Source organism: Vicugna pacos, chromosome X (assembly GCF_048564905.1).
Source record: "Vicugna pacos chromosome X, VicPac4, whole genome shotgun sequence".
Classification (NCBI taxonomy): Eukaryota; Metazoa; Chordata; class Mammalia; order Artiodactyla; family Camelidae; genus Vicugna; species Vicugna pacos.
In genome coordinates this window covers 24583425-24606386 of record NC_133023.1, presented here as the reverse complement: position 1 = coordinate 24606386, position 22962 = coordinate 24583425, and the positions used below count along the sequence as shown (strand labels likewise).

Here is a 22962-nt window from a genome sequence, read left to right as displayed (position 1 = left end):
CACACACACACACACACACACACACACACACACACCCATATGTATATAATGTATATATACATACACACACACATACATAACCAGAAATCTGCCTTAAGATTAATTATTGCTTATCTAATTTTATAAGAAAATCCTTTGGACACTTTCTCTTAGACTTATGGATAGAACTCCCAGCAAAATAAGTCATGTCCATTGGAGATAGTTCTTTACTACTTACAACCTCTTATAGCCTAGTTACTTTCTCCTTGCTATATCTAATTGAAATGTTAGTCTTGTGTAATTTTAGCACTAATTCTGTTAACTCCACTTAGCTCTTCTAAATTTGTTCTTTTTCTATGTCACTATTTCTGCATGTTCAAAGACTAACTTATAGTAGTAAAATGGGAAAAGTGGGAATATTTTTCTTTCTTTGGAAAATTATTTAAGAATTAATTGACAATTATAAATGTCACTTTTTTAAAGTTATGCAACATTTGAGATTGGTTCCAGTAAAATAAAATGTAGTAAGCTTTAGGGAAAATAATAGCTTGTATATGTTCATAAATATGGCAGATGATAACCGTTACGTGTGTGTAGGCTCTTGTTAATTATAACTACCTTAATAAGAAAAGCAGTCTTGTGGAAGGTAATGGTCCCAGTGAAACTGTATAAGGGAGAAAATAGAATTGCCCATGTAGAATAAAAGCTAAGTGAAAAGTGAATTGTTTTGATTTTATTTTTTATTTGTGTTACTGTGCTCTCATACCAAACATATTCTAAGATACACAATGATCTTAATCTTTATTTTTAATCATGGTCAGAAGAAATGAGTAGCCACGTTAAAAAGAAAGACTTTTATAAGTTGATCTCAAGTGGGATATTTTAATTTGCTCTAACAGCCTATGGAGGAAATGAACACTTTGGCAGCTTGGGAAGCAAAATGTCATACTTTTCTGTTTTTTAATCTTAATCTGCATATTTGGAATTTGTGTTTTAATAATACCTTTGAGAAGATAATGGTACCTAAATGTCTTAGTTGCCCTAAAGATCAAAATATGTTCACCCTCTGTTTTAAAATAAAATGTTTTTTTCCTCCCATTCACCCTTAGCAGAAAAAATTGAAGTTAAATTTCTTGTAGCCAAATCAGGTGTACTGTCCCTTTCTCTTTCAGAAAGAAACAAGGAAAGACATATGATTTCATTTGTTATGAGGGTTTCGGTTTTCTCAATTACAGTAGCAGTAAAATCATTCTACATACAGTAAAATGCCTGAGTCTTAAAGGACAAGAATACTGAATCTATCTGAAGATATCAGTCTTTTTTTGTGTATGAATGAGGAAATATACAGAAATAGTCATACATATTGTCCTCATGTACAGTTATATATTGAAAAGAAAGTGTTTATATATATTTGAAGAGTTAATGATATAAACATGACAATCACACACGCATATATATGTAACATGGAATATATATATTATATATACATGTTATTTATATTTATATATCTGAATGTTATGATTATCATTATTGCCAACATTGAGCCCTTAGTATGTCCTTAACAAAACTTTATTATTTCTAATCCTTCTAACAGTTCTATGAAATGGATATTATCATGCATATTTTACAAATGAGGATTCTAAAAGTATTAAATTAAATCACCAAAATTTGCAAAGCACTATTAAGCAATAGAGCAGAATTTCAAACCCATGTTTGCCTGTGTTCAAATTTCATATGCTGTACAACCTCCTTGTTTCATGGTCTGCTTTAAATCAAAAGTATGATTTCATTTTGAAAGATGATAGTTTGAGACTTCTAATTAGCAATATTTTCCTGATAAAAGGTGTAGTAATTCAAAATGGACACCAATTGTATGTATTAAAATTAGTTAACTAAATTGACAAATTTTGAATCTGCAAAAATTAAGCTCAGCAGTATTTATGGGTACCTATTATGGAAGGTAAAAATGGTGATTCAACACAGTTTCTACCCTTAGAGAGCATTTACTTAGTTTAGGGGTAATGACACCAATATAAATTAGAATGGAATAAATTCTTTAAAGCAGGACAAAAGGAGTATAGGGAAGTTGAAAGAGAGGGTGGCTTACTTGTAATTGGAAACATCAGAAAATTTCTCATTGAGGAAGTTATATCTGGACAGAAAATCTAAGAGGAATAAGATTTTAAAATAAGAAATTATATAAACAAAAGAAGTAAACAACAAAAAGATGAACTCTCAAGGATGTTCATGGAAAAACAAGATAAATTCCATTTGATTTGAGAGTTTGGTATATTCATCGTGAAATAAAATTGGAAGTACCTATAAAGAAGAGATGTTAGTTTAAGAAAATGCTACTTAAAAAAGAGGTTAGGTCGTTTATTAATCCTTTCCCTTTTAAATAGATTTATGATGTTCAGAAATATAGGAGTGAAAATGAACAATAGCAACATGCTTTATGCCCAAGAGGAGAATATGTTATAGAAGTAGGATTTCTTGTCTTCATGAGATACTGTGGGGTTTACTGATTCTAATGACACTAAGTAAAAACAGACATGTACTACACTATAAGCTAGTATTATTTAGCTATAGTATTGCTTTGAGTTCCTGCTTAGATATATACAAGTGCCTCTCAAAGTCTCAGTTTTCCCATCTGTAAAGTGAATATAATAATAGTACCTCCCCTAAGGTGTTGTTGAAATTATTAAATATTGTATTGTGTCTGAAGTACCTATGTAGAGTGATTAACACATATCTATGGCTGTGACTACTTTTGCTGCTATTTATCAGTAAAATTTCTATGTCAGTTACATGTGTTTGTGTTTGATGAAGAAAAAGACATTTATTGCACATATCCCCTCTAACGAACAAATTAAACATCAGATTCTGAAGCTATGATGTCAAGCACTGTGCTATCCTCATTTGGACTAGATACTAGAAGATATGTAAATTAGAACTAAATTAAATGGTCACATTTTGTAAAGGAGATCCATGAATATATTAAGTCCTCAGAAAGAATTTTATCTTAAACTTTTCAAGAAATTTAAATTATTTTATTTAGACTGCTGAATCAGTTTCTGTAGTTAATTTCTCCAGAAGATCCTAATTTTAAAGGTAACATTACAGCTCACTAATAGAGAACTATTTTTGCTACTTTGAGTATTTTTACAGGGTGCTAATTGTGCCAAATCAAGAAATTGAAATTGTATAATTTTTAGGTTAATATTAGCATAATCCTACATTGTTTTTTTTCAGAAGCAGTGCAGGAATAGCATACCCTGAATATTTTTCCATCATGACAGAACTGTTAAATACTGCAGTCTTTACATTCATTGGCCTGCTAGGACTTTGGACTAGAGCAAAGATGTTTTTATAAAAAAAGGCAGAGGAGATTTGTGGAATACAAGAGACATTAGTAATATCACAGACACTTTTCCTTTTCTTTTTATAACTAGCTAATTAAATACTCAGATGTCAAGTTAGGTGAAGATTTGGATCCTTACCTAACTATTTGAGTAATTATATATTTATACCAGGGATATTTAGGGTGTCTCTCCCTAAGTCAAAATAATATGTGTGTATAATCAAGGTTCCCCAGACTCCTAAAATCCACTTAGGTCAAATTTTTGATTTGTGTGTATGCATATATACATATGTGAGTCTGTGTGTGTGTGTGATTTTGTGTTTACTTACAGTTCAAAAAGTCCTTATTTATTTAAGATGACTCAAGCTTTCCCATGAGGCTTTTTTCTTGTAGCCTCCTTTTCCACAGATCTGCCTATTTGTAAGAAAAAGTGACTACTCTGTTACTGACTCTAGATCCCATCCAGATATGTGTGCCGAATTAGAGACCAGAAAAATTTAAAAACACTTTAGAAATCTAAAGAATATTAAGATTTTATAAAAAATATTATTAGTGATAACCTAAAGTGTTTGTGAGGTCTTACAAATAATGTCATCAGCATTGTTCTAACTTTATCATTATTGTTTTTAAGATAACACTATTGAATTCTGTGGTGTAAGGTGAATTTTATCAATATTATTTTAATCTGAAACACCCCCATGAAAAAAGGAGTCATAGTTCTTAAGTAACTATACATCTTCATGCTTAAATAAGACTTTTGCAAGTTTGTATAAAGTGTAATAATTTTCTAGGATGGTGTTGAGCTATATTATCTATATTTAAAAGTTATTTTATGTTTCATATTAATAAAAGTAACAATTCACTGAAAATATATTGATGTCAATGATTTCTGATATAGACTAAGATATTTTTAATTCTAAATTCTCTATCAATGTTATAATATGTACAGATTACCAAAGGTTATTATTAACGACAAGAGTAATAAAATGTTATTGCTATCTATAGATTTCAAGGTACATTCATCCTTAATAAAATGATGTGTAATATAGGCAGTATTACCCTCGCTTTGTTTATAAGACCACTGGATTCAAAGAGGTAAAAAATGTACCCAAGCCTTCATGGCTCCTAAATGGAAAATATAAAGAGTCCTTGCAAATTACTCGTGAACTCTTGTATTCATTCATTCATTTCAAAGATGCATTAAACACTTATCATGTGCCAGGAACATTGCTCAGTATGAGGAATTCAAACGTGAATAAGGTGTAATCCTTCCTCTAAAAGGCTCATAGTCTACTGAGAAAGAGAGCTATGTAAATACATAATTAGAAAATGAAATAGTATGTTAATAGATGTTTTTGCACAGTGAAGGGAGCTTGTCTTAGGAAGTAGCTAATTTCAGATGAGACAGGCCTCACAGAGTAAAGTAACATTGCAGAGTGATGTTGTAAGATGTAGCAAAAAGCCCAGAGTAAAAGGGGGTGGGGGTTGGATTGTTATGGAAGTTTTTGAGATAGGCAGTGTTTTAAAGTGTAGTATACATTGTGGGCTGTGTGAATGTCTGTCAGTGTTGACGCTGGAACCAAAGAAGAAGGTATAGCAGTGTAGACATAGGTTAGAGAGTGGTCAGAAACTGACTGTAGGGAGAGATGAGTTGGAATATGGTGACGGAAAGGTATTAGGGGATCTCAATAAAGGCTATGGCAGTGAGGCTAGATGGAAGAAGCCAAATTAAAGAGACATTTCTGGTTTAGGACTGATGGGATAGAGACAGGCATGGTGAGAAAGAAAGGGAGGAGTAAAGGATGACCTCGAGATTTCTAGCTTGGAAATCATTAACCAAAATCACAAGACTTACAGGAGAAAATAAGGAATTGTAAACATATCATGTTTGGGGTTCACATAGAATGTTCTGGTGAGGATAGTCCAAAAACCACCTAGATAGAGAGCTCAGGTGAGGGCTAGAAGCTGGGGCTATGTGGTAGTCTGCAGATGAAGGGAAGGTAGAATACAGCTTGTGGGCCAAATCCTGCCCAACACCAGTTTTGTAAGCAAAGTTTTATTGGGATCCAGCCAAACCCATTTGCTTACGTTCCATCTATCGCTGATGTTGAGCTACAATGGCAGAGTTGAGTAGTTGTAAGAAAGACTGCATGACCAACGAAGCCTAAAATATTTATTCTCAAGAACTTTATAGATAAAATTTGCCAACCCCTGCTATAGATGTTATTTCAAACTTTAAGAGTGAATGAGATTGTAGAGGGAAATGTCTATACCAGAAATCCAAAAGGTTAACTGTAAATAACTAGTTGAACTAGATTTTTTTTTTGAGAGAAAAATGTCCCTGTCTTCTTTAAGTTTGGCAAGAGTCCCCTGTGGTTGGAAAAGGGTCACACTAAGTGTTGATGTCAGTGATACAGTTCAGATAAAGCCTGTCTTTTCTGTTTGTTCATATGGCAGTAAATGACAACTTGTTATGAGAAACAGGGGAAACAAAATGTGTAGAATTTTAGCAGTGAAGAGAGGAAACAAAGGCCTGAGAATGAGTCCTAAACTCCAGTATTATAACCACTGTGAGAAACTTAAAATCAAAAAAGCACTCCAAACTGGTGAAGCCTGAGAATCAGGCTCACAACCTAAGAGGATTAAGGATAAAATTAACTAGGTGTTACAAAATAAAATGTCAATACAGAGCTATAAAAATGCTAGCAATGGATATACTGAAAACAACCAATCTGAATGAGAAAGCTCATTTTAAAACACTGTATTTGTTTATTTCTTTTCCCAGCTATCTATATATTTCAAATTATAAAATTTTTATTTACAGTGAGAGAATAACTAGCAGAGTTGCAGCTGGAGGGTGTCTGAAGTGGGACAGAGACTTACCTTTCACAGCACATACTTTTATTTTCCCACTGTACATCATTACTTTGTTCTGTATGTATGCTTTACTTTAAAAGCAAAAATAGAATATCCTGCTGAGGAAAATATGTATGCATTCTATTTCACAGTATACACAAAAATATAATACAGATCTTAATGAGAAAAGGCAAATTAATAAAACTTTTACAGCAAAGTAAAGGAGAATATGTAAATGAATAATGGTTAATGGAAAAGTTCTTAAATAGACATATATAGCACTAATCATAAAATAATAAATTGGGCTATATTGTACATTAGTGACTTCTCTACACTGAAAGGCAACATCAAAAGAGTGAAAATGAAAGCCACAGACTGGGAACAGATATTTGAAACAAACGCATAACTAATATAATGTGTGTATCCATAATCATGACGAATTCCTACAAATCTTCAAGAACAGACAATCTGATAGAAAATTGAGAGAAGGGGCAGAAAGAGGGCTTGTGGGCTGCTGACAGTATTTTATATCTTTATCTGAATAGTATTCATAGAATGATCAATTTGTAATAAATAACAAATGTGTTTTATATTTCACAATAACAGTAAGACTTTTGTCATCTTCACAAAATAAGAAATACAAATGGCCAATAAACATGGAGAGTTTGCCAGCCCCATTAGTAGTTAGGCACTCGTAAATTAAAACTAAAATAAGATATCATTATATACCACCCAGAGTGGTTGAAATTAAAAGTCTGATAGTACCAAGTAGTGGTAAGAATATGGAGCAATTGGAATTCTCATACAGTGCTACTTGGACTATAAATTGTAAATAGGAGTGTAACCTTTCATATACTACTAATATTAGGAATGAAAATCATTTGGCACTCTTTGGTAATATTAAAGATAGCCATAACTGATGTCCCATCAGTTTCACTCCTAGGTATATATTCTCCAGAAATGCTTATGTACACATCCCAGGAGACAGGTACAGGAATGTCTATAGCAACATTATAATAGCCCCAAACTAGAAACAGCCTAGATATTTAGTAACAGGAAAAAAATACCATACAATGAAATATTATACAACAATGTATAAGCAACACCATGAATTAATATTAAAGGTATAATATTGGGCAAGTGAACCATCACACAAAAGAATACATATTATATGGTTACATTTATAAGAAGTTCAAAAACAAACAACAACCAAACTCTAGTGTAAGGAATGCATATCTAAATTACAAACTTCTAAGGGAATGATTCCCATAAAACTTAGGAGGGAGGTTATATTATTCAGGGAAGAGGAGATAGTGATTAGGAGGGGAATCAGGAGGGATTTCTGATTGCTGGAGATTTTTAAAATTTTCTTGTCTTGAGTTATGGAAACATGGGATTATATATACTCTTCTGTTATATTTTACAAAAAAGGTGTTTAAAAATAAATATATATCATGTAATCAGAGCTAGGCATGGTCAGCCATGGATTCTATGCTGGAGTAATGATTCAGCTTATATAAACAATACCATTGTTTGTTTAATTACTTTAAATATTTAAAGTTGTTTCTTACATATCTGATCTCCACAGGAGAGACAATGATAGTGCTTGGATTCTATATTGGTAATTTGATTTACATCTGAAAATCTAAGCCAAATAGAAGCAGAATAATAATAACAAAAACTACTACTCATATTTGTTGAGTCCTACCAGACACTATTCTAAGAAATTTAAATTCATTCATATATGTAACCCTCAAAATTAGCTTTCAGAGGGAGGTACTACTTTTATAATCAGTATTCAGAGAGGTCACTTACTCGCTCAAGGCCGTAAGGTAAATGATAGAGCCAGGATTCCAACCTCGGCAGTCTGACCACTGTGCTCTACCTGCGTGAGGAGGCAAGGTCATGGGTTCAGATATAAGCCTGTGTCCAGTGAGTGGTTGCAGTGAGACAGTCAGCCAGCTAGGGTGGAGTCTAATTGTGTGTGTGTGGATCTGGGCTCAATATATAAATTAGGCATGTTAGGACAGATTTTTGACTAGAAATCTGGGCAGGGTCTTAGGAGTAATAATTCAAAGGGACATGAGAGGGCTGAGGAAAGGTGGAGCCATGGGAGACTTCCTCAGAGTGAGCCACGTTCTGTATAAAATAGCTCACAACTGCTAGTATACTTAGGCTTCAGTGAATGATTTGATTACTGAGGGGGAGGATTGGGATACGGGGTGGGGAGGTGGGAAGGGAAGTAAAGTACTATGGTTTGGGGGAAATGACTAATTAAACTTTTGTCAACACCTACAGTTTGGACCATGAGACTTTAACCAAGATCCCTCCCACTCACCTCACTGACGATGAAGAGTGTAGGTAGAAATAATCAGCAGCCCAGTGCTGAGTTTGCAGACCTTAAGTATAAAGCCACAATGGATATGTCAGAAGGCTACTGGGGTGTTATTTATTTAAATCTATTTCATGGAATTGACCACCACCTTAATGGCCTGAAAGTGTTAAAGTATGTCCCAAAGTACCTAAATTACTCCCTAAATGTAATTTATGCTCAAGAATAATCTGACTAACTTGATTTAGAACAGCAGGAAATAAGTTATGCTGCACATAAATGAAGCAGCAGTGTAATTTTAAACACTGCTTGCATAGTGAATGAGAGTTTTAATATTTGCAAAATTTTAAAATCACTTGATTTATTGTCCATATGTTTATGCTGACATTTTCTGTCCTTTATTTAGTTGGGTCTGTATTTCCTCTTACTGCCAGGGGAAAAAAAAAACCAACTGTTTTTTCCTAGTAATAATACAGAGGGTAGAACTTCTATCTATTTCCCTGAATGCTATTTTTAACATCTCTGTGTGTTTCTTGTTGTTGCTGCCTTTTTCCTCAATCATGGGTAGTCGAATTAATGGAATGAGAGGAATTTATGGAGCATAGTGTCTGATTAGAGATTAAATTTATAAATGTGACATTGTAAAACTAGCAAAATTTATATCTATTCATTTGGAATTTTCTTTGGTGGGAAAGAGTTTAAGTGTAAAAGTAGTCACGATAAAAAAATGAAATTTTACATAGCAAATTCAAGAATAGATTTAGACTTGGCTTTTAACAAAACATATTACAATGCTGAAAAATATATTTAAAATTTTTATGTGATGCTTGAAATGGAGTTTAAACTATTACTACTCACATTAAATGTCATCATATGTAAAGTACATGCTTTTATTCTTTAATATTTGAATAGAGTTACTCACTTTAACATGAATTGTAATAATAAAATTAAATCAACTTTACAGTTTTCAAAGTTTTAGCATTTGCGGGCTATATTGAATACTCTAGATATTTACAAAGTGACATTGTAAGTAGTTCACATCAAGTCTTTTGAGTATGCAGAGGTTTAGATGGTAGGAGTTAGGGAAAAGGGAGCAAAGAGAAGGAGGGCATTTCGGGAATATGGAACTAATGTACAAAGTCATGAAATCCTGAGGCAGTAGCAGGGCATGGAAGACCTCAGAGAGTCCTTTGTGGCTGACACTTCCATCCTGTCTCATTTTTTGTGGCCCTGGAACACAGATGTAAGTGGAAAACCCTGAGCCCTCAGCCTATTTCCCGTCTCTTCCTATCTCCAACTCTGTCTTGCAGAACTAAGGGGTGCCGTGATCAATTGTATGGGCCCTGATGGTTTTCTTCTCTTGAGGAATTTAGAGGAAAAGTGAACTGTGAAGAGGAAGAAGGGTTGGGGTGAAAGGAGGCTTTATGGAATCTGGTGGAAGATGGTAATTGCCAGTGGTGTGAGTGGTGGAGGCACACATCTGGAGCAGCCTGAAATGACAAGTCGGTATTTATGGCACAGATGTTGGAAAAACAGTCACCTCAGAGTAGCTAAAATGATTGGCAAGAGGGTCAGTCTGGTGATGGGGGAGAAGGAAAAGAAAAGTAACAAGGGGACTGTACTGATGACTGATATGACGGTGGAATGGTAAATTGTGAAGAAATTACAACTCCTCTGTGGTCTGGTTAGCTTCACCCTGTTTCTCAAGCTATGATCACAGTAAGAGACTTGGAGGTGGTAGTCGTTAGCATGTGAAACTGCCTTTTAAAGAGCATTATGCTTAGTGAAATAAGGCAGGCAGAGAAAGATGTTACCTATGTTATCACTCTATGTTTCCACTTGTATGTGGAATCTAAAAAAAATAATGTATCTAACAAAACAGAGACAATCACAGATATAGAGAACAAATGCTTACCAGTGGGGAAAGGGAAGAGGGAAGGGGCAAAATATGGTCATGGGATTAAGAGACATCAAGTACTATGTATAAAATAAATATGCAACCAGGATATACTGTACAGCACAGGAAAATATAGTCATTATTTAAAATATAGCCCCAACTCTAAAAGGAGTATAGTCTATAAAAATATTGAATCACTATGTTATATATGTGAAATTCATATAATAATGTAAATCAGCTATACTTCAATTAAAATAAATAAGCAAATAAAATTATTTTTTAATTGGATTTTTCTGAATATCAAATAGGAAATGCCCATTGTAGAAAAACTTGGCAACATAAAAAATATATAATGAAAATTAAAATCAACTATAGTCTTATCAAGATGGAACAATGACAACTATGTCTTGTCGATTTCTAGATTCTCATTCAACGATAACTCATTGACTCCAATGATTCAAGTGACTGTAAGACATACTCAGTGTAATTCTTTTTTAAGGGGAATAAATTCTTCAGATGTATTCTTAAGGCAAACATTGTGTATTAGATACCACTAAAAATATTTTTAAAAATTATTATTAAATATATAAAACACTTTTAAGACCATTTTGTGACTGATGGTATATCATATTTGATTAACTCTAAATCCCATTAATTTTTTATGAGGTATAGTCAGTTTACAATGTTGTATCAATTTATGGTGTACAGCACAATGCTTCAGTCATACATAAGTATGCATATATTCATTTTCATGTTCTTTTTCACTGTTAGCTACTACAAGATATTGAATATAGTTCCCAGTGCTATACAGTAGAAACTTGATTATCTACTTTATATATACCAGTCAGTATCTGCAAGTCTCAAACTCCTAGTTTATCCCTTTCCTCCCCCTTCCCACTATAACCATAAATGTGTTTTCTATATCTATGAGACTGTTTGTTTTACATAAAAGTTCATTTGTCTTTTTTTTTGTTGTTTTTAGATTCCACATGAGTGATATCATATGGTATTTTTCTTTCTCTTTCTAGCTTCCTTCACTTAGAATGACATTCTCCAGGGACATCATGTTGCTGCAAATGGCATTATGCTGTTTTTTATGGCTGAATAGTATTCCATTGTATAAATATACCACATCTTCTTTATCCAATCATCTGTCGATGGACAGTTAGGTTGTTTCCATGTCCTGGCTATTGTAAATAGTGCTGCTGTGAACATTGGGGTGTGGTTGTCTCTTTGAAGTAGGGTTCCTTCTGGGTATTTTTTTCATGTGTATATTGACCATTTGTATGTTTTCCTTGGAGAATAGCGTGTTAAGGTCTTCTGCCCATTTTTGGATTGAGTTGTTTGTTTCTTTAAGTTGTATGAGCTGTTTACATATTCTGGAAATTAAGCCCTTGTCAGTCTCATCTTTTGCAAATATTCTCTCCCATTCTGTAGGTTGTCGTTTTTTTTTTTGCTTATGGTTTCCTTTGCTGTGAAAAAACTTGTAAGTTTAATTAGGTCCCATTTGTTTATTTTTGCTTTTATTTATATTGCTTGGATAAACTGCTCTAGAAAAACATTGCTGAGATGTGTGTGAGATGTTTTGCCTATGTTTTCTTCTACGAGATTTACTGTGTCTTGTCTTTTGTTTAAGTCTTTAAGCCATTTTGAGTTTATTTTTCTATATGATGTCAAGGAAGTATTCTAACTTCATTGATTTACATGCTGCTGTCCAGTTTTCCCAACACCATTGGTTGAAGAGACTGTCTTTATTCCATTGTATGTTCTTTCCTCCTTTGTCAAAGATTAATTGACCAAAAGTTTGTGGGTTCATTTCTGGGCTCTCTGTTTTGTTCCATTGATCCATATGTCTGTTTTTGTACCAATACCATGCAGTTTTAATTATTGTAGCTCTGTAGTATTGTCTGACGTCTAGGAGCGTTATTCCACCAGCTTCATTCTTTTTTCTTAAGTAGTGCTGGCAATTCTGAGTCTTATGATTCTGTGTAATTTTTAATATGATTTGTTCTATTTATGTGAAAAATATCGTGGGTAATTTGACAAGGATTGCATTATATCTGTAGATTGCCGTGGGCAGTATGGCCATTTTAACAATATTCATTCTTCCAATCCAGGAGCATGGGCTGTCTTTCCATTTCTTTAAGTCTTTAATTTCCTTGATGTTTTGTAGTTCTCCAGGTGTAAGTCTTTCACCTCCTTGGTCAGATTTATTCCTAGGTGTTTTATTACTTTGGGTGCTATTTTAAAAGGGATCATTTGTTTATTTTCCTGTTGATTCATCATTAGTGTAAAGAAATGCAACTGATTTTTCTACATTAATCTTGTATCCTGCTACCTTGCTGAATTCTTTTATTAGCTCTAGTAGTTTTTGTGTGGAGCTTTTAGGGTTTTCTATATTTAGTATCATGTCATCTGCATATAGTGACAATTTTACCTCTTTCCTAATTTGGACCCCTGTTATTTCTTTTTCTTGTCTGATTACTGTGGCTAGGACTTCCAAGAGTATGTTGAATAGAAGTGGTGAGAGTGGACAACCTTATCTTGTCCCAGATTTTAGTGGGAAGGTTTTCAGCTTTTCATCGTTGAGTACTATGCTGGCTGTAGCTTTGTCATAAATAGCTTTTATTATGTTAAGATATGTTCCCCGTATACCCACTTTGATAAGGGTTTTTATCGTAAATGGGTGTTGAATTTTATCAAAAGCTTTTTCTGCATCTATTGAGATGATCATGTCCTTTCTTTTGTGTATATGGTGTATCACATTGATTGATTTGGGTATGTTGAACCATCTTTGTGTTCCTGGGATGAACCCAACTTGATCATGTTAGACCTTTTTTAATATGCTGTTGGATTCTGTTTGCTAATATTTTGTTGAGGACTTTTGCATCTATGTTCATCAGTGATATTGGCCTGTAATTTTCTTTTTTTGGTATTATCTTTGTCTGGTTTTTGTATCAGGGTGATGGTGTCTTCAAGAATGAGTTTGGGAGTACTCCCTCCTTTTCAATCTTCTGGAAGAGCTTGAGAAGGAGCAGTATAAATTCTTCTTTGTATGTTTGGTAGAATTCCCCAGTGAAGCCATCCAGTCCTGGACTTTTGTTTGTAGGGATTTATTTTTTAGTTTTTATTTTTATTTTTGCTAATTGTATTTCATTTCTACTGATTGGTTTGTTCAAGTGGTCAGTTTCTTCTTGATTCAGTCTTGGTGGATTGTATGTTTCCAGAAAGTTGTCCATTTCTTCTAGGTTATCCATTTTGTTTCCATATAGTTGTTCATAGTATTCTAGTATGGTATTTTGCATTTCTGTAATATTGATTGTAATTTCTCCATTTTCCTTTCTTATTTGATTTATTTGTGCTCTCTCTTTTCTCTTCTTCATGAGCTTGGCCAGAGGTTTGTCAATTTTGTTTACTCTTTCAGAAAACCAGCTCTTGCTTTGATTGATTTTTTTCTATTGTTTTTCTTAACCTCTATTTTATTTATTTCCTCCCTGATCTTTATTATTTCCTTCCTTCTGCTGATTTTTGGTTTTGTTTTCCCTTCTTTTTCTAATTCTTTTAGCTGATAGGTTAGATTGCTTAATTGAGATTGTTCTTTTTTGAGGAAGGCCTGTATCACTATGAACTTCCCTCTTAGGACTACTTTTGCTGCATCCCATAGATTTTGTTTGGTTGTGTTTTCATTGTCGTTTGTTTCAAAGTATTTTTTAACTTCTTCTTTGATTTCATCATTGACCCATTGGTTTTTTAGTAGCATGTTGTGTAATATCCATGCTGTCATTTTTTTTCTCCTTTGTTTTTCTGTAGTTGATTTCTGGTTTCATGGCATTGTGGTCAGAAAAGATGCTTGAAATAATTTCTATGTTCTTAAATTTGTGGAGGCTTCTTTTGTATGCGAGTACATGATCTGTCCTAGAAAATGTTCCGTGTGCACTTGAAAAGAGTGTATATTCTATTTGGGGGATATGTAATGTTCTGAAAATATCAACCAAGTTTGATTGTTCTATTGTATCATTTAGTTTCTCTGTTGCTTTATTAATTTTCTGTCTCGAAGATCTGTCCAGTGATGTTAATGGGGTGTTAAAGTCTCCTACTATGATTGTGTTCTCATCAGTTTTTCCCTTTATATCTGTTGGTATTTGCTTTATGTATTAGGTGCTCCTATATTGGGTGCACATACGTTAAGGAGTATAATATCCTCATCTTGTATTGCTCCTTTAATCATTATATGATGTCCTTCTTTATCTTTCTTTATGGCCTTTGTTGTAAAGTCTATTTTGTCTGAAATCAGTATTGCTACTCCTGCTTTCTTGTCATTTCCATTTGCATGGAATATCTTTTTCCATCCTCTCATTCTCAATCTAATGTGTCCTTCTCCCTAAAGTGGGTCTCTTCTATGCAGCATATTGCAGGTTCTTGTATTATCCAGTCTCACTCTATGTCTTTTGACTGGAGCATTTAGTCCATTGACATTTATGGTACTTATTGATAAATGTGTGTTTATTGCCATTTTGAACTTAGTTTTGCAGTTGTTTGATGCAGTTTGGTGCAATTGATTTAGTGTTTCCTTTTTGTTCCTTTCTTTTTCTTTTTGTAGTTTGTTATTTTTCCTTTGTATTGTCTTGGTTTCTTTTCAGTTTTTGTGACTCTACTGTAAGCTTTTGGCTTGTGGCTACCCTGTTTTGTACATCTGTTAACCCATTACTATATATGTTTATTTTAAACTCATAGTAATATAAGCTCAAACCCATCCTACCAAGGATGAAAAAAGAAAAAAAAAGAAAAAAAAGCTATATTTTCTTGCTCCCCTTTCTCACCCTTAAGGATTTAGATGTCCTCTTTTACAATTTCATGTTTATTCTGTTGTAATTCATTGTAGTTATTGCCTTTCCAATTATGGTTTTCTCATTTCTGTAGCATCCTGCTTTTCTATTTAGAGTAGACCTTTCAATATTTCTTTTAGCATAGGTTTAGTTTTGCTAAATTCTTTTAGTTTTTGCTTGTCTCTGAAGTTCTTTATATCTTCTTCTATTCTAAGGGATAGCCTTGCTGGATAAAGTATCCTAGGGTGCATCTTTCTCTCATTCAGGACTTTGAATATATCTTTCCACACCTTTCTGGCCTGTACTGTTTGTGTAGTGAAATCAGCTGAAAGCTTTATGGAGGTTCCCTTGTAACTAACTCTTTGTTTTTCTCTTGCTGCCCTTAGAATCATTTCTTTATCTTTAAGCCTGGCCATCCTAATTATAATATGTCTTGGTGTGAGTCTATTTGGGTTCTTCATGTTTGGGACCCTCTGTGCTTCCTGTACTGGATGTCTGATTCCTTCTTTAGGTTTGGGAAATTTTCAGTCATGATTTCTTCAAATACCCTTTCAATCCCCTTTGTTCTTTCTTCTCCTTCTTGGACCCCTATTATGAATAGGTTGGCATGCTTTATATTATCCCATAGGTCCCTTATAGTGTTTTCATTGGTTTGTTTTTCTCTCAGCTGTTCTGATTGAGTGACTTCGGTTGTCCTGTATTCTAAGACACTTATTTGCTCCTCTGCGTTATCTAGCCTACTTTTTACAGTCTTTAGGTCAACTCTTATCTCAGCAAATGAGTTTTGCATTTTTAAAGGCTCCTTTTTATAGCTTCAGTTTCCTTTGTGATGTATTCTCTTTGTCTGTTCACAATCTCTTTTAGTTCCTCCAGTACTTCAATCATTCCTTTTTTGAAATCATGATATAGTAGACTATCATGGTCTGTTTCACTGATCGTTCTTTCAGGGGATTTCTCTTGTTCTTTTAATGGGAGTGGTTCCTCTGCTTCTTCATTTTGCTTATATCTCTCTGGCACTACGGCTTATGGAGTATTAGTTATCTACTGTGATCCTGAAGGAGTTTATTTATTTATCTAAAGTGGATGTGGAAATAAAGCTAAAAAAATTTAAAAGAAGAAAAAAAGTTTTGAAAACAGTATAATCGGTAACAGAACAAAATGAAGAGAAATAAAAACCAAGTTGAGACAAATTATTTTTAAAGTTTAAAGAAGAAAAGACTTGCAAACAGCATATAGTCAATAATAGAAGAAGAAAACAAAGAGAAATAAAGATCAAATTGAGACACTTTTTTAAAATGTTTAAATTTCAGAAAATTTTAATAGGGATTAAAAAAATTTTAACAAATTAAAAAAAATTTTTAAATTAAAGAAAAAGAAAAAAAAAAAGGTGGGTGTGTTGCCATGGAGGCTGTGGGCTCTTAACAGTTTTGTCAAGAGGTCCTTCTTAAGTATGGTTGGTTGCCAGGTCTCTTCCTTCTGTGCGTTTTGCCTGTTAATCCCTTTGGTTGGGGATGTCGCTGGTGTGGTGGCCAGAGCCTGTCCTGGCTATTGAGTGGAGCCCTCTTTTTCTTCTGTGGTTGTCGCCACTCCTGCCCTAGCCCTGCTGCAGGAACTCAGCTCGCTGGTTCCAGAGGCCCTGCGTTCACGGCCCTGGTCTGTGCTGCTCCCAGGGCCGCGTTCCCAGCACTGGCAGGCGGGCGGGGCACGCCCCCTCCCACCGATGCGTTCCTGCTCCGGGCTCGTGCTCGGGAGGTGGGCGGGTCGCTCGCCTGCTGCTGCCATAGGGTCTGCAGTCTGTAGGTGGGCTTGGAGAAGACCGCACCGCCCTCGCCCCTGCTCTGTGACAGAACTCTACTCTTCGTTCGTTTGTCTTAGAGGCGCCAGTTCACAGAGAAAACAAATCTCGGTCCTGCCTAGGTGGTTGCGGAGCCCGTAGGTATGGATTCAGGTTTCAACCCCACCTCCGCCTGGGCTGTGGCTGAGCCCCGCCTCTCTTCTCTGGAGAATGATCCAGAAATGGCGCTGCGAGAAAGACCCAGCGGATGGCGCCACAGGTCTGTGGAGATAAAAGGCTACTAGCCCTTCCCTCCAGGGCATGCCAGCCGCGTTACTTTGCTCTTTTTTTGTATTTTATGAAGGGCCCAGGTGGTTCTGCCCTGTGCATCCGCTCATCCACAGCGCACAGTACCCTGCAGTCCCCCAGGGCTGCCTCCCTGCAGCCGCCCCAGTCCTCCCCGCAGCTTGGGCAGCCTGTCTTGTCCCCCTCCTGCCGCTTTGCCTCTAGGGCTGGGGTTTGCGGAGACCCTTTGTGCCCGTTTAACTTAGTTCTGTCAGTCAAGGGGTGCCCGGGGCAGATCCGAGCCTCGGAGGCTCCCCCTCCATCCCATTGGCCTCTCCATTGGAGGGGGGAGACCCAGCGAATGAGCGGCAGTCCTCCTTTGCCGCTCCCTCCCCACAGCACCGGTCTCGCACGATTTTCTTTTTTCTCCTTTCTTTTTTCCTTTTCTCCTACCGGATTTGTAGCAGATTTCGTATTTGGAAGAAGGCAATGTTCTGTCAAAGTTCAGCAGGTGTTTTGATTGGCTGGGTGGGTCCGTTGATGTCACTCTTCTTGTGTCTGTGGGAGAGGGTGAGCTAGGAGCCTCCTACTCCGCCATCTTGGCCCTTCTAAATGCTATTAATAATTAAAGAAAGAATTCTTATTTTTAAGCTAGCTATAGTTAGAGACTCTCTTTTGGCTATCATTGGCTGCCTTTTTATGCTACCAAAATACTGTCTATTTTAGGTATTTTTAAGGTAACAAATACAGTTAATCATTAAATGCAGTGTCTCACAGAACACAATGTACAGGTAAATTCATAATTAAATAGCTGGAAGAATATTAACAAGAAAAAGTAGGGAAAAACTTTACAATTATCACTTTTAATTGTTTAACTGCTAAGGTGAGAATTCACCTTATAAAAAGAAAATTCCAGCAAAGAGAATGTAAGGCAGTAAAAGGCACCATTGAAACCAGACAGATCTGGGTTAGAATCCCCTCTCTGCTAATTAACATCTATTTATCTTTTGGTAACTTATACAGCATCTCATGTTTCTCTAGTGGAAAATGGGAATAATAATTGTTATGTTGCTGGGGATGTTGTAGGAATCAATGAAATGGAATGTATAAAAGCATATAGCCCAGTGCCTGGTTCATAGGAAATGTTTAATAAATGTGAATTCCATTTCTTTCCCAGTAAAACAGTAGAGATTTGTGGCATTATTTGGGTTCTAAAAGTATTTAAAGTTCCTAAATGGAGGTAGAGATCTGAGAAGATGTCAAGACATTCAAAACTGTAATCCATTGCATCTTAAGAGTAGAATGCAGAGAACTTTGACAGACTTATTTGTTGCCTCCATACCTTTGAGGCAGTCCCACAGCCAGGAATCTTCAAGATGGCTTTTATTTTAGTACTGGCAAATACCTGTTTGGAGAGGCCCTGGGAGACCCAGTAGATCATGAGCTCCATAAGATTTTAAAACTTACCTTATGTAGTATTTTTCACCTTGACTGTACACTAGAATGACCTGGGTGCTTTTAAAAATACCAGTGTCAGGATCTCACCTCCAAAGATACTAATTTAATTGGTCTAGAGTATGGCCTGAAATCAGTGTTTCATTGCTGTTTTTTTAAATGCCCCAGGTGATTATTATGTGCAGCTGCCTTAGGGTAAACATTAAACCTTGACTCGTATAATTTCTGCCTCAGTCTCTTCTGTCACCAGAATATGACCACCTGCCTCCTTCTTAATACTCTTTTCATATGAGATGTTAACACATTACCTTGCACTAAATTCCTTCAGCATTCCAATTTAAAGTATTAGGGAGTACAAGGAGACGTGAAGGGTAAGGTAAGACAACACGCATCATCTGTCTTAGACTAGCCTATCTGTTAGTTGGCAGATTGCTTACATCTGAGCCTATGTGTGAGTTACATCTGTCATCCTGGATGCTTGAGAATCTCAAGGAATACATTCCTTCAGGTCAAGAGCAATACTGAAATTGATAGGTTTTAGGAAATAGTTTAATGTTGATCCGTAACATATTTTAAAATTGAGTATCTTGCTTCAAAATAAATTATTAGATGTTAATATATTTTTAAATTCCAGAATTAAAAAAGATTAAATGTGCTCATAGGGAAGAAAATATTAATACTTCATAATAGTCTCTATTTTTGTTTCAATTATGAAATATATCCAATTTTAGAGGGAAAATTACAATCTTTTATTTTTATTTGTTCTTTCTAGTCAATGTTAATTATTTCTGTTAAATGAAATTGAAATATACAAATGTGAGAAATATCAAAATAACATTCTTGTCAATACAATAAAAATTTATGCTATGTTGCTATTACTTGTTTTATATACTCATATTTTTCTTGATCCATATTTTTTACTTCTAGGCAATTTGACAGATCTGTTGAAAAATGGCGACGATTTCATTATGATATGAAGATTTTTAATCAATGGCTAACAGAAGCTGAACAGTTTTTCAAAAAGACACAAATTCCTGAGAATTGGGAACATGCCAAATACAAATGGTATCTTAAGGTAAGTTTTTGAGTTTACATTTTTCAAACTGTCTTTATCTTCACCACAACATCACGACTGCTTAACTTCTTTAAGTTTAGGTTGTGAAGGATAATGGAAATGTATAATTCCTGACTTTTGTTGTCATCACTGCACGTATCATGATGATCATTTGGGAAGACTATGCAATGGACATTTTGTGTCAGAATGAGAGTTAGTCTGGTTTATCTGATGAACTGCAAAGCATAATTGAATCTTTGATACAAGGAAGTATCTTTACAGCAGGGTGTCCTGTGGCTTTGGGGCAGTGTGTGTCTTTACCTTATGTTGGACCCTGTCTAGGAGGAGAATGTGTGTTATACTTAGCAATAATGTAGTTGCTACAAATATCCATCGTAAAATTACAGTTCTGTTTCCCTAAAGACAATTTGTGGTGATGTAGCAATATTTCTATATATTCTATTGACAGAATGCCTTCTGAGATAGTCCAGAGGCCAAAACAATGCAGAGTTAATTAGCAGTACTTATCGACTGTTTTATGTTTTTTGTTAATGGAAATGCAACATATGGATTATTACCAGTGTATAGTTAAATTCCAACTTGCTGTGTCTTTTGAATATGCAGGTCAAGATAAATTGGATTGTGGAGGTTATAACTTAGATTATAAAATATATGGCTTAGATATAAGAAATACTATGTTTATTGCATCATCTTAAGTATTTTTGTGACTTTTTTTAGCTCAGATTTTTCAGGTAGCAATTTTCAGTCAAGTAGATTTGAATTGTGGCCCGATTTTAGTGCCAGAAAACACTGATTTGGATAGATGAAAGCACAGAAAAAGGCAGTTTATTAAATAGTTAGACATTTCAAAGTGCTGGATTCATAAAAGCAATATCCTATTCAACTTTACAATTCTTCATTCTCAAACATTACTTGCATAGCAGGTATGCATTTTTGATATTAAGAAGGTAAGCATTTAAACACCTATGTGTGTATAATCTGTGTAAACATAGAAGATGAATAATGTAAAAATCTTGTCTTATTATGTGTCTATCAATGAAAATTCCATACATGTGAGCATTGGCATTGCAGATGGAGGAAATTCATGGATTTCCAATCTGCCATCCTACAGAAAATACATTTTGTAATAGCACTAAAGTGAATTTTGAGCTAATGAAGCATCCCTAGGTCTCTGACTTAAAGGCAGAAATATAAGAAATATAAAGTATTCTTGGGGAGGTGTATAAACCTCTTGCCATTTTAAAAGATATCTGATGCAAGGTAGTTATATATTTTTAATCTGTTTTTATTTTTATAATGATATATACTCATCATGAAAAGTAAAGCAATGTAGAAGTATATATATATTTCAGGTGGGCATCTCAGCAATGGATACAGAAGGTTTATTAAGGAGTGCTTTTGGGAATTGAGCAATTAGTTTATGATGTTCCTTGGTATAGTTTTGTTCATGTTTCTTGTTCTTGAGTTCTGTTAAGTTTCTTGGTTGGATTTGTGTGTTCATCAAATTTAAAAAATTTTGAGGCATTATTTAAAAAAAAATTGTCCCCTCCCCCTTTCAGGGACTCTGATAGCATATATGATTAGGTTGTTCACTGATATTCTGTTCTTTTTGTTTTCAGTCTTTTTTTCTCTGTAATTTTTTAACAGTTTCTTTTGTCAGTATCTTTTTCAATATCTTATCTATAGTTAATCCCATGTAGCATATATTTTTAACATGGACATTATTGTTTTGTGTGATTCAACACATTGTTGAAGTGTAATTTGGGTAATTTTACATCTTCCGTATCTCTGCTCAACATGCCAGTCTTTGCTCTACCTTCTTGAAAATATGGAATGCAGTTATAACTTATAATGCTCTTTTCTACTAATTCTGTTATCTGTGTTTATTTTGGGTAAATTTCAGGTATTTTTTTGCCTCATTATGGGTGTTATTTTCCTATTTCTTTGAATGGCTGGTAATTTTTGACTGGATGCTAGATGTGAATTTTAACTTGTTGGGTGCTTCATATCTTTGTGCAGATAAGTACTATTGACCTTTGTGCTATAAGACTGTTAATTTACTTGGAAACAATTTGATCTTTTGAGTGTCTTTCTTTTACACTTTGTGAGTTTTGAGCAGGACAACTGAAGTCTAGAGCCAATTTGTCCAACTGCTGAAGCAAAACCCTTCTAAGTACTTTCTCTGATGCTCTGTGAATGATGTTTTCCAGTGTGGCTGGCACTATTCCCAACCATATGTGAGCTCTGGTGGTTGTTCCCTTTAATCCTTTTGTGTAGTTCTTTCCCTAGACATGGGTAGTTTCTTCTCATTTAGGAGCTGATTGGGACTCAGATGATGACTGGAAGGGAGCTCTTTGTAGGTCTTCAATGTCCGCTCTCTGTATCTCTCCTCTCTGGTACTCTGCCCTATGACTCTAGCCATCTTGACCTCCTCAGAGTCCCAGCTCCATTTCGTCAACTCAAGGAAACCTCCTGGCTTTGTGAGAGTGTCTTCATCCTTTGTCATAGCCTGAAACTCTCTCTAGACAGTAAGCTAGGGCAGTTGTAGGGCTCACCTCATTTGTTTCTAATTTCTCAGAGATCACTGTCTTTCGTTGCCTGAATGACCAATGTCTTCAAACCATTGTTTCATATAGTTTGTTCATTTTTAACAGTTTTTAGCCAAAAAGTTAAATCTGATCCCTGTTGCTCCAATTTGGCCAGAAGCGGAGATCCAAAACAAATGCTTTTATGTCGTTTGATCTTTTGGTATGTGTTTACTTCCATACAATTCTAAAACGATACAATAATTTTAATTGCCTTGAGAATGTTAGAGGTCTCCACTTCTTGACCGTCGGGTTTAGTTGAAATTTTGAACATTTTATCACAACTTTTTCCCCTTAATTGTAGAATTTCTTTAAAAAGATTATTTCATTTAGTCTATTTTTTACTCAATGTATACATAAAATAAGAAAAGGAATTCTGAATGTCAGGAAAATTTTTTCTAGCTAAGTAACTGTGAATTATATTACTAATCTTCTAAGGAGTTAAGATATTTGATTAGAAAGGTCCAGAATCATGCACATACACATTTGCGTGCATTCATGGACACACAGGCACAAAAGACACCTGGGATTGTCTTT

General features: G+C 34.8%; 1 protein-coding gene across 3 annotated transcripts in view; it reads left to right on the top strand.

The window, feature by feature from the left end:
• DMD (dystrophin) overlaps positions 1–22962 on the top strand; it is a 1854428-nt gene that overhangs the window by 871310 nt on the left and 960156 nt on the right. For all 3 annotated transcript variants that reach the window (XM_031673322.2, XM_072956638.1, XM_072956633.1), the window contains one exon: positions 19693–19840. In XM_031673322.2, coding sequence (XP_031529182.2) covers positions 19693–19840 — 148 coding nt within the window. The remainder of the gene's footprint in view (positions 1–19692; positions 19841–22962) is intronic.